We start from the raw sequence: 12,040 nt of genomic DNA on the forward strand, positions 1-12,040 counted from the left end.
GAGCCAGCAGTGATTGTGAGCGGGGCTGGGGCGGTGACAGTGGCTGGGGGTTGATGGTGGGGTCGGCGGGGCCGGGACAGGGACCGCTGGCTCCGTGGGTGACTGCTCGCACTTCCCACAGAGCGACTGAACATCCAGTTTGTGTCTGCCCAGACCCGCACCGGCCTCCTCACGCCCCAAGAAGCCCAGCGCGTCCGGCAGCTGCATGAGGACAACCGGCAGTTCCTGCGCATCCCTCGGAGGCGAGTTGTGCCCCTGCCACGTGGACCAGGAGTGGGGCTGGATTCGGCCTGGCTGTGCTGAGCGAGCTCAGCTCTTTGGTGGCTGTGAGCCAAAGGACTGTCCTTTGCTTGCCAAACCCTATTTTGGGGGAAACAACAACTTAGTCTGGAAGGATATGCTGTAACCTGCAGCCACAGGTGCTTGTCTCCTGTGCAGATACTACCAGCCCCTCTGCACTGATTGTGCAGGATTCCTGCTCACAGCCTGGCACTGCTGGAGCTAGCGCCTCTGTGCCCCAGGCTGACCCATCTGGCAAGCCTTTCTGGAGCTCTGTGCTTGGAGAGCAGAGATGATTTTCTTATCTTAAATGCCCTGCAGATGATAGCTGTGGAAACCAGCTTTGTGAGCTCTGTTGTGTGTGCAATAGCATTGTATCRCTTTAGATAGTGGAGTTCGGAGTGAACAAGGAAACAAGGGATTCTTGAAGATGCTGGAAACAAGTGCATGCATATGTAACTACAACCATCTCAGTGTATCTGAAATGTGTGTTGCACTTGTTCTTGGGTGTTTGTTGCAATAATGATATTGGTATAACTGCAGTAGAACTTCTGATCGCTTACTCTAAAATGTGATTGTTATAGGCCATACTGGGACAGGACAACCAGTGCGGAGGACTTGAAGCAAGCTGAGAGAGAGAGCTTCCTAGAATGGAGGCGACAGCTTGCCCAGTGAGTATGCCACTTGTGTCTGCGGTAAGCAGACAGTGGGATTTGGAGAGGAAAGGAGCAAACGGTTGTATTTATCCTTGCTGGACCTATAAGGATAACTTTGTCAGCTGCTCCCTGTACTTTTTCTGGAAGCCTGGGCATCCTAGCCACAGTCCAGCCACATCTTTGTGGTGAGCTGCTGCCCATTGTTCTGCTGTGTGTGCAAGTTCTTCCAGTGATCGCAGTCAAAATTCTTCTTGTACCTATCTGTACATGCTTCCCTCTCCCCCCCCTCCCCCAAGTCTGTGTCATCTAGTTTGTTAAAGACAGTGCATTTAGCATTGCTGCTGTGACTACCTCATGTTCGGGGTGGGGTGTGATGTCCTGCCCTTGCCTGTTAGGTGGAGGGGTGATAAATATGTGTCCTCAAAGAGTAACAGTGCTACTCTGAATTTCTGGAGTTTAGTGCTGCTGCCCTGCATGCTCTGTTTGGCTTGTGCTGGTCCCACACTGCCTCTGCTAGCCTGGAAAGCTGAATCTGCACACACACAGTGAACCCAAGCTGGCCCTGAGCAGGGTCACTCTGGCTGTGGTAACAGGGGGTCAAAGCTTGTTTGGAGCCATTTCAAGTAGTGTTTCCCAAATTATTTATTCTTACTAGGTGGTTCCTGACTGAGTAATAACTTCTGGCATTTGGGATATCTYCTCTGATATAGTTCAATGTAGTGTTTCTGAAATATCATAAGTAGTYTTAATGATCTTTTGCCCTTTCTGTCATTTGTCATTTCTCCATTGGTATGGTCAGGASCCATTGTGTTACCATTGAACCAGTGGCACTGACACTGTTTTACCTGGACATACCATTTGTTTTTAAAACTAGCAGAAATCATATCAAATATTAGAGTCTGATTTTTGACAGCTTCCTCTGAAAGGAAAGCTTCCTGGATCTGAGGAAGAAYGGGTGATTATTGCCTGATGTGGCTTGAATATGGTATCTTTTCTGTTTTTCCATAGACTCGAGGAAGAAAAAAATTTAATTCTAACTCCATTTGAACGAAATTTAGAATTTTGGCGTCAGCTTTGGAGAGTCATTGAAAGAAGGTAATGAATATCACTCTTTGTTTTTGAAAGTTATTGTTTYGTGTTTTTACCTGAATTGAACCGAAGTGTTTGAGTCAAACACTGAATGTCCAAGCACAGGAAAAATAATGAAACATTACTAACTGTACGTCTTTACCAGTATTGAATTGCTTTCAACTGATCAATTCCAAAAAATTGATCAAAATACATTATTGAAAAGAGCAGCGACTAGTAGTGCAGTTCTGGCTCTCAGCACCGCAGTTCTGCTAGTRGGTCAGTGTGTGAATCTCTGCTGACTCTTTGGCAGCTGCAGCTGTGGCCTCTTCCAGTAACTCTGTGTGGGAGACGCCTTTAGGAATGTCTTTTGCCAACATTAACACTTGCCCCTCTTCAACCACACAATCATACTGTGACRTTTGGGGGCAAGAGAGAAGGGAGAACTGAGTAACGTTTGGAAAGAAAGAGCCTCTTGGTCTTTGGCTGCTTGCCATGCAGAGAGATTGCAGCAGTGTACAAAGGACAGCAGCCTGTCATATCACAGAAATATCTTTGTTTGCTCTGTAGAGCTGTAATACAATAGGAGTGCTATCTGCTACTTTAATTAAACTGAGGCATTTCATTTCACCAGTAATTATGTTTGAGATCATCTCTTCTGATTTTCTTAAAATTGAAAAATACTTCACTGGTGAGGTCATAGTGGTCTGATCCTTTCACAGATGTGTCTTTGTATGGTCTCACTGGTGCTACTGGGGTTTTGGCTGGGAGAGAGCTGGGTGAGGACCGTTCCCTACTGTGTATCGTGATACAGAGTGCGAGTGTATCGTATAGCTGGGACGTGTTATTAATGCCTTCCTGCTCTTATTACAGCTCTTTGTTTTTGGCAAGGTGAGGTTGCAGTCTCAGAACAGAATGAGAAAGTCATCTAGTCCCTTACCTTGCTAGTTAGATTTGATCAATTATCAGCCTTCTCGTGTGTTTGCTTCAGGCTAGTTTCCAACAGTGTGGTTATGTCATTTGTCTTTATCCCACCCCAGTACCATGGTGTCAGTTTTCTCTCGTACTGAACAGTTACAGAAATTCAAAGATCAATATGTCTTTGAACCCTTGTGACCTATTAATGACTCTCTTGGGGGTTTTACTGATATTCCTGTGCAACTATCTGCCTGGTGAGGCTTGAAATTCTTCAAGTCCATCTGTATTGTTTTGAAGCTGTTCTGAGTCAACAGAAATCAAACAGAAACAAAAATAGAATCAGCTTGTGACAACCAGTATTTTAAATTACCTGCCTTGAGAAGCTCTAGTGGAAGAGTAGGTGATTAATTCTTGCCTTACAGGAGAATTAGCCAAGTGAGACAAGCAGAAATATTGTACAACAATACTGGCTTGTGGGGTAAGTGTGGCTCTGTTGGGGCACATGGGGCACTGAGATGCTTTGTTAATTCAGTAAAAGCACTTAGTAGGATGATACAGTTGACAATTAAAACAGTTAAACAATTAAAAYTCATAACAAACCTAAAAGCAAATGATATACTGTGCCCTTTTGCCACCTTTGTGACTGTGTAAGAGAGCACTTAATGAGATTTTCTTTTTATTTTTGCAGTGATATTGTAGTTCAGATAGTAGATGCTAGAAACCCACTCCTGTTTAGATGCCAAGATTTGGTAAGTAAACCACCTTCTTGAATGCTGCCTTCATTTTATTTCTGATGGTTCATGTGTGTGGTGTGTTTTTTTTTTTTTAATAACGTGTTTAGCCACCTTGAAGCTGTCCTGCTGTTATGCCAAACTGGATGCCTTATTTATGCAAATGTTGCATCACCAAATTATTTTTCAAAGTTTTTTTGATATCTCACACAGAGTATAGTGGATTTGGAGGCAATTTTGCAGATGAACTGACTCTTTTGTTGTCTTTGTTTCTTGAGGAAACTTGAATTATAGCAGGATATCAATCTTTTATTTCATTTTACGTTGCTTCTTGTTACCAACTTGAATTATCCATGTTTAGAGACACTGTTCTGTTTAATAGCATAATGGAATAAAAATAGATGATTACTATTCTGAAGGAGAGACATCAATAATTGTTGAAATGGCAGCCTTTTAATGATAGACTATAAAACACTGCATCAATATAATAGAAATTTGTTCAAATATTTAATCTTAGAACTTTCTACTGTGAGGTTCTGGTTAATATCTTGACATAGATCTAAGTGGACAAGGTGTTTGTGCACGTGGCCACGCACGACCTGTTTTATGGTAGCTGCATGCTCCAATTTGGGCTTGTAGCTGTCTGCTGAATACCTAATCCATGTGGCGCAGCAAGCAGCCAGCTTAACTGCAGTCATGGAGCTGGATGGGGTTAACTTGCCTTTCTGCTCTAATATGTTGTGGGGAGGAGCCGAAACCAGAGGACTAACTCTAATCCTTCTCTTTTTTTTCTTCAGGAAAATTACGTTAAGGAAGTCAGCAGTGACAAAGAGAACATGATTCTGATAAACAAAGCAGATTTGCTGAGTGAAGAGCAACGGGCTGCTTGGGCACTTTTCTTTGAGAAAGAAGGTGTTAAGGTGGTGTTCTGGTCAGCCTTGGCAGAGTGCAAACGGCTAGCAGGAGAAGCTAAGGTACTATAGATGACCAGTTCAAGCTGGGCATTTACTGACTGCCTTCGATGACTTGCTTTGCAGTTATGCTCGTGATATAACYGAGTTCCTTTCTAGGAAAGGTGCAGCCTCTTTTGTTAGGGAAAGATTACTCTAGGGACCTATTCAGCTATAAAACAGCATTTTAATAGCTTCAAAGACAAAAGTGAGGAGAGTAAAATGGTGAACAAAGTGATACTCTTCAGTCACTATTTGCACTGCTTGCAACTTTTCTTTCAAGACTAAATAAATAATAAATAATATTGAACTAGAATGTAAACTTGGGGCTATTGCTGAATAGCTACAGAAACAGCCCTTGCAGATCTGTTGGCAAATTCTRCCTCTTGTTTAAATGAGTTAGAATCCTTTCAAAGGGGGATGCTCAACAGAACATGCGTATCTTGCACATGATTTTTCTTTCCCAGCAAGGGGTGGGTGGTGTTTCTTAAAGAACCTAAAGTAACTGAGAAACTCCTTTTGCCTTGTGGAACAAACAGTGCTGCTGCCTTGAGTTACACATTATTAATAAATGCTACTTTCAGGTTTTACTGATTTCATTTGTTAGAGCCATTGCTATTCAGTTATGGAATATCCCCTATCTCTTTYCAGACATACCTAGTCTGTATATCTGGCTCACAGTTCTTGGATTAAAATGTTTTTACAGATTGATTTTTCTTTCTTTCTTTTTCTTTTTATTTTTAAGCAAGACTGAAAGTGTTGTTTTTCTTTTTTCCAGAGGAAAAGTGAAGTCAAAATATTGTTATAAAGAGGTCTTTTTAAGTGTGAACTATTTGCAGAGAAAAAAATGTAAAGGGTGTGTCTGAAAACAAGACAACTTGGAAAAATTTTGATGACGTATTTTGACCTGAAAGAAAATATTGTTTCAAGCATTTAGTTTTTCTTTCATTTCTGTTACTAGGAACACTTGACGTTTTTCAAAAAATTTTGATGAGCTCTATTGCTGCTGTTTAGAGTGTTGCTCTGTGCATGCATGTGCTTACAGTTGTGCTTCTGGAGAAAGACACTTCACCATTAAGCTAATAACTGAAGCTAGTGTTGTCTTCAAATTTCACCTGTGAAATATTGTTCACACAGGGACTAGACACTGAAGATGTAGCAGAGGACTCAGGTGATTCTGAGGATGAAAGCTCCAGTCAAGAAGATGACACAACACAGGATAGTGCAGAAAGCACATGCACAGACAATGCTTTCCAAACTGATAATGGAGTTCTGGTCAGTGATGATGACAGTAGTGATGAATATGAAGACTGTGAAGATGATGAAGAGGATGCATGGCAAACCTGTTCTGAAGATGAAGGTGGGGGCAAAGTAAATACTACTGCCCCCMAAAATACGGAAAACGGTACTGATGGTGCTGCAGTGCAGTGCATAGTGCAGGAACAGAACAGGAACATCAGGAACTTCAGTCATCTAGTACAAAGAAATGAACTGCTGGAGATACTCAAAACCATGCACAAGGGACCAAGGGTGAAGGCTGGGGAAGTAAATGTTGGGCTGGTGAGTTGGAGCTTGTGTTTAAAATGGGACTTGCTTTATATGAGTTTTAATTCCATATGTCTTCCATTGGAAGCATTCATCCTGTGGCCTGTTTTTTTTTCTTTTTTGTAAGGATAAGAAGCTTTCAAGTACAAATCACTGAGGATTTTGTGCATTAGATTAATTCTGCAGGTTGTGGGAACTCAGTATTGCAGCACTGCTTGACTTGGTTGTTAGTAATAAAATTTTTGTGTCAGAGCTCTGCCAGCCTTCTGGCATAACCTTGTCTAATATCACTGTTACTGTTCTACTTTGTTAGGTGGGTTACCCCAATGTTGGCAAAAGTTCGACTATCAACACAATCCTTGGAAATAAGAAGGTGTCAGTGTCTGCTACACCAGGCCGTACGAAGCACTTCCAGGTATTGATAACAGAGGGTTTTTTGTTTTTTTTTCTTCTCTGTTTCCTGGTAGAAGAGAACTTGATTGAGATAGTTACTACCACGTGGACTTGCTGAGAACTCTGGCAACCTAAACTCTGCCTGGCAGAGTTGGTTAGGAGAGGGGTGGACTTGATGTATATCATTTGAAGCTTGAATTCTTGCTTTCAAACTGTTTTAGYTTGAAAATGACTCATGAGAGGATGCTTTGCAGTGGGAAATACTCAGTTAAGTATCCTGGGYCTCCTTTTCAACACCACTCTTGAGGAGAGGACCTCTGAAAACTGAGTGCTCCTCTGAAAAGCTAAAGGTTGAGCTTCCAAACTGTCTTTTTCCTTGTCCACTGTTGATACTCTGAACAAGTTCAGGGTTATTGCTGCTGTTGTCACACTGATCAAACTGTTAATTTGAGGTGGCGAATCCAGTACCATTACAAGCATTGGGCATTTTTACTTGTGCAGTCTCCCRTGATTTTCAAAAGGTCCAATGCAATTAAAGGTTTCTGGAGTGTTTATACCTCTGATAGGCAGTGGCCCATCAGACTAAACAGCGGAAGCTCTTGCTGCCCCCATCTGGACACCTTATTTATGAACCTAGAAGTTCTACTGTCTTCCATGTAAGACTTCCTTAATTCACTGGCTGGGGCAAGCAGAGTGGATATCTGTCTTGGTAAAGTTTCTGCTTATTCTCATCTGCACCTTTATTTCGTCTAGACATTTGATCCTTTGTTCCTCTTTCCTCCATGGACACTGACATGMTGTGATGAACTCACCTGTTATGTATTGTGTAGACCCTGTATGTGGAGCCTGGCCTGTGCCTCTGTGATTGCCCTGGTCTGGTGATGCCATCCTTCATCTCTACCAAGGCAGAGATGATTTGTTCTGGAATTCTACCTATAGACCAGATGAGGGACCATGTCCCACCCATTTCTCTAATATCCTTTGCATGAGATTTCTGAGGGGGTCTGAAAGTGTTGGGTATGGAGTATGGAATGCAGCAAGTTCCAGCTCCACAGACGTGTACTAATGCGCTGAAGGCAGTAGGGATGCACACTGCTTAGAACAGGCCTGCTGTGTTGGTCTTACTCTACTTCTTTTCCACGTTTACCCCATTGTTGGATTTGCATTTTTTTTCCCCTGCTTGGTGACAAGATTCAAAATTTGCTCTTAACACGTACTCTTCAAGTTACTAGGACAAGATTACTTGTGTAGCAGAAAATCACCAGTTGGTTTCCTTCACTAGCTTACGTTTGCCAGCATATCCCACGGAACATTTTGGAAGCAACCTATGGAATAAATATCATAAGACCTAGGGAAGATGAGGATCCAGATAGAAAGCCAACAGCTGAAGAACTGCTGATAGCATATGGATGTGAGTGTYGATCCCTTTAAAACCTCCTATTCCTTACAATATGAATTACTCCAGAACATAGACTTTTTTTTATGTCCAGCCTGACTCAGGTTGTCATGTATTGAACTTCCTCATTAGGACTTAGAGGCCAGTTCCTGAGGTAGAGGTATGAGCAGCTGATCTCATGTATGTTGTGGTGCTTTTCCAGTTTCATCTAACAGATGTAGTGATTGTGATCAGAATGTTAGTGAAGAGCCCTGCCTGTCTGTGYGGTGTGATGCCATGTTCCTGAAGCTACCAGTGGTTCTGTGTTGCTGATAYCCTTTTAGATACCTCCTTAGATACCGTGCCTTAAACTGGACTTGGAAGAATGCAGGGAAGGTTTGTGTGTCTTGTCTCATGCTCCTTTGGTCTTTTGAATTTTTATTCTGTGATGTAATTAATCTTCCCTGGTCTTAAAAGCTAAAATAAAAAAAAGCTAACAGGTCTGTGAAGGTATTTTGTGGAGATATTAGATCTCATGCCTTCTGGGCTAGGATGTTTCTACAGTCTGCATGGAATTAGCAGTGTTTCCTTTTCTTCTATTCTCCCCCCACTACAGGCACCTCCTGAAGGAGGTTTTGTGAGAAGGTATACACATGTGTATTTAGCCAGTAGAAAAAATGTGTTGATTCTCTTGCTCTCGTGACACACAAACTGTTGGATTTGTCTTCCAGGTATGAGAGGCTTTATGACAGCTCATGGACAGCCAGACCAGCCAAGATCAGCTCGATACGTGTTAAAAGATTATGTCAGTGTAAGTTTTTTTCCTACGTTTGGATTTCCTTTCTTGACATAAGGTGAACTGAAGATTTCTCTAGAGCTTGAAGGAGCAAAATAAAGTGAATTTCATTTCTTTTTATAAGATTGCAGTATATTAAAATATTCTTTAAATTGGGCTATTTTTAAAGTTTAAAAAAATGAGATGTCTGCTGCCCTTTACTCTTAAAGTTAATATGAATTGTACTAAAAAATGTACCAGCTAAATAAATTATTTTATCTCTAAAATAGGCAGGAGATGTCTCCAAAAAATAACCGATTTTGACTAGCTGGGTCAGTATTTGATTGAGGACTGCRGTTCCATCCTGAGTGCTCTAACTCTGCATGCTTCTACAGCACCTTTCAGCAACTTGTTGTTATTCTCCAGCACTCCTGAGAATTTTGTAATGTACTTGTTTTGCAGCTGGATGAAGTGAAACAGTGCTTTCAAGCAGAATAGAATGGTGCTTTAATTTAGAAGTGCAGTCAGTGATCTGACAGTTGATCTGCCAGTGTGAGCCTCTGGACTTTGGGCCCTTTTTACCTTTGAAATTGATCTTTCCTCTCTAGATTTTTCTCAGAGCTTTTTGTGGTGGTAATAACTATCTCATTGCTTTCATAGGGGAAGCTGTTATATTGCCATCCACCTCCTGGTGTTGATCCAAGTGGCTTTCAGCACCAGCATGAAAGATGCCCAGAGGGCATAACTCTGCGGGCCAGCGAAAAGGCGAAGCCTGAGAGGAATACCAAAGCGAAACAAATTGAAAATGTGGTGGATAAAACATTTTTCCACCAGGTAAATTATGGAGGAATTTCTTCAGGAGTTGTTACAGCAGCACTGGCTTATCACTGGAGAGAAATAACTTCTTGCTAGGTTGAGTTAATGTTGGGTACTGTGGGATCTGCACATAATTTCTGCACATAATCCAAGAGCTCTTTTCTTTTTATTATCCCCTAAATCACTGGGAAAGTCCTCACTGACTGAAAAATGTCTAAGGAGGTGCACATAGTTGATTTTAGAAGGTCGTCAGGATGATCTGTGTCATTACGGGCCTAACATCAATTGTGGATAAAACAAAAGAATGGCTGGGAAGACAGAAAAGCAAGGAGGGTGATGTGATAGAGCAACCAACAAGGAATGTGGTTTTGGAGTAGCAGGTCCTTCAAACTAACTTCCCTTTTTTGAGAAGCTGTCATAATAAGTTTCTCTAAGACGATTTATTATGACATAATTGTTTTGATTCAGAAATGGAAATCAGATGGAAMGAATAGAACATAAATTGATCTGAAACCCTATTAAAAATTTTGAAAATGCAGTGCAAATTGGGAATTTCTCTCGTAAGGTCCCACAAGACTCCCTTTTTGCCCATAYGTTACTAAAAAATTGTTATTAATGTCTTGGAACAAAATGTCAAATCCATAATCCATGGGTCACTGCTAGTATGATCTGTTTTGCTGGATTGCTGGACATGAACAATATTTGCTTCAGCACAGCTAAGGATAGTCACGCATTTAGGAACCAAAAACTCGAGCCCTTTTCCCWAGCAGTGAGCTGTTTCAGAAAACTATGACCTGAAAAGAATTTTTGGTATTACCAGACTCTTCCTCTGGCTGCACAGAGCACCAGCATTGTTGGCTRTGAACCTCTAGAGTGCCACCCACCATCCAGACTTGAGCAAGTTATTTTGGTCCCTGGCTTTCACGGATACCAGATTTGTTTGCAAAGACAATTTGTTGTGTGCAAAGCAGAGATTGAGACTCAGTCCCAGAGCTGTAGCTAATGTCTGTTGAACAGTGTCTCAGTGTCTTGTAAACACTCTGCCTCTGTTTGTAGTAGTGGACACTGAGGACCTGGTGTAGTGGGGCATGGCTGCAGACAGAGCTGGAAAATACTGGCAGACTGCGACTCGACTGTGCAGCTGCAGCTCTGGAGCTGGGGTCTGAACAGATCTTGTAGGGTTTGAGCTTGACTGTGTCTGGTTTTACTAGCATACCTGTTCCCTTGGGTTAAATGTCTTTTAATTATTGATGACTGTGTACTCTTCCAGGAGAACGTTCGTGCTCTGATGAAAGGTGTCCGGGCTACAATGGGATACCGGCCTGGCAGTGGCCTTGTGTCTGTGACTGCACCCAAATCTGKCAATGTTGTAGGAAAACCCTGGAAAAAACATGGAAACAGGAACAAGAAGGAAAAGGTTCGCAGGATCACTAAGCACCTGGAGGCCTAGCTGTGGTGCTGTACCTGGTCTTCCCAGGTCAGGGACTGCACTGTCTTGCGTGCATGAATTAAGGAGGAAGAAGTGCACATCACCAGTTCACCTGAAATCTGTGCCATGGACTGGCCCAGGCAGGGGATGAGAGCTCTGATACTTGCAGCTCATCCCATTTGAGACGAAAAGAGACCTGGCCATTTGTGTCTTTGGGAGGTCAGCCAGCCCAGACAGTTGACTGTTGCTGAAAAGCCCTTTCAATGGGAGAAGATAGATAGCGTGTCAGAATGTTTTTCTTTCTGTAAAGGGTGTATTTTATAGCTGCTGGGATCAAACAAAGCCTTGTAAAACTGACTAAAATGTTTAAATAGTTGAATCTTAATGAGTGACATCTGTTATATTTTTGAGACACTATCACTAGTCTCTTTTTTTAAACCTTATTGATTTGAAAGAACACTTCAGTATGTTGAAAAATGAAGTAAAAGGCTCTTTATTCCCCTCTTTCCTCTCTACTAATCCTACTCTGAAATCCTGTTCTGAAACCACACTCTGTCTCTCAGCGCAGCACTTAACCGTGATGTGACTATGCCAGTGCAAGGGAAATGCTGCTTTTACGTCCTTCACACTGAGCTGGTATCAGTTGTTTTTCTGTGTGATTTCCTTTTGGTCTTTTAAAACATTAGCCTTCTGTGACTGACAGAAAGCCTGGTGCCAATTTGTCCTAAAACATTTGAGCTCCTATGTGCAGTTGTGCTCTATCTCACTGAACACTTAGGCATGATCTGATTGCAAAAGTGTCATAATACCACATTTTTACGTGTGCATCACTATTTGACACTAAAAAGACTGTAATGACTTGGGAGATGCACAGTCTTCAGAGGTGTAAGTGAGGTTTAAAGCTTGGTTGCCATGTGGAGGAAGATATTTGTGTATTTGATCAGTATTACTTCCTATGCTGGGCTAGGGATGAGTGACAGTACTGGAAAAACTTGTGGAGTTGACTTTTTGCTTTACTTCTAGGTGCTGAAGCAAAGTAACAGATGCAGGCATTCATCTCTGATACAAGGCAGTATTCTCTCTCTCTCTCTCTCTCTCTCTCTCT

At 42.0% G+C, this 12,040-nt stretch overlaps 1 protein-coding gene across 1 annotated transcript in view; it reads left to right on the forward strand.

Moving 5' to 3' along the window:
- LSG1 (large 60S subunit nuclear export GTPase 1) overlaps positions 1–11,320 on the forward strand; it is an 11,816-nt gene extending 496 nt beyond the window's left edge. Inside the window, exons 2-13 of the mRNA XM_085298706.1 lie at positions 122–242; positions 864–950; positions 1,944–2,030; positions 3,610–3,670; positions 4,450–4,626; positions 5,740–6,162; positions 6,461–6,562; positions 7,371–7,514; positions 7,828–7,951; positions 8,647–8,726; positions 9,351–9,524; positions 10,777–11,320. Coding sequence (XP_085154832.1) covers positions 122–242; positions 864–950; positions 1,944–2,030; positions 3,610–3,670; positions 4,450–4,626; positions 5,740–6,162; positions 6,461–6,562; positions 7,371–7,514; positions 7,828–7,951; positions 8,647–8,726; positions 9,351–9,524; positions 10,777–10,956 — 1,760 coding nt within the window. The 3' untranslated portion in view covers positions 10,957–11,320. The remainder of the gene's footprint in view (positions 1–121; positions 243–863; positions 951–1,943; positions 2,031–3,609; positions 3,671–4,449; positions 4,627–5,739; positions 6,163–6,460; positions 6,563–7,370; positions 7,515–7,827; positions 7,952–8,646; positions 8,727–9,350; positions 9,525–10,776) is intronic.
- The last annotated feature ends 720 nt before the right edge of the window (positions 11,321–12,040 follow it).

Source organism: Rhea americana, unplaced genomic scaffold, assembly GCF_003343005.1.
Source record: "Rhea americana isolate MKP2758 unplaced genomic scaffold, rheAme1 scaffold_14, whole genome shotgun sequence".
Classification (NCBI taxonomy): domain Eukaryota; kingdom Metazoa; phylum Chordata; class Aves; order Rheiformes; family Rheidae; genus Rhea; species Rhea americana.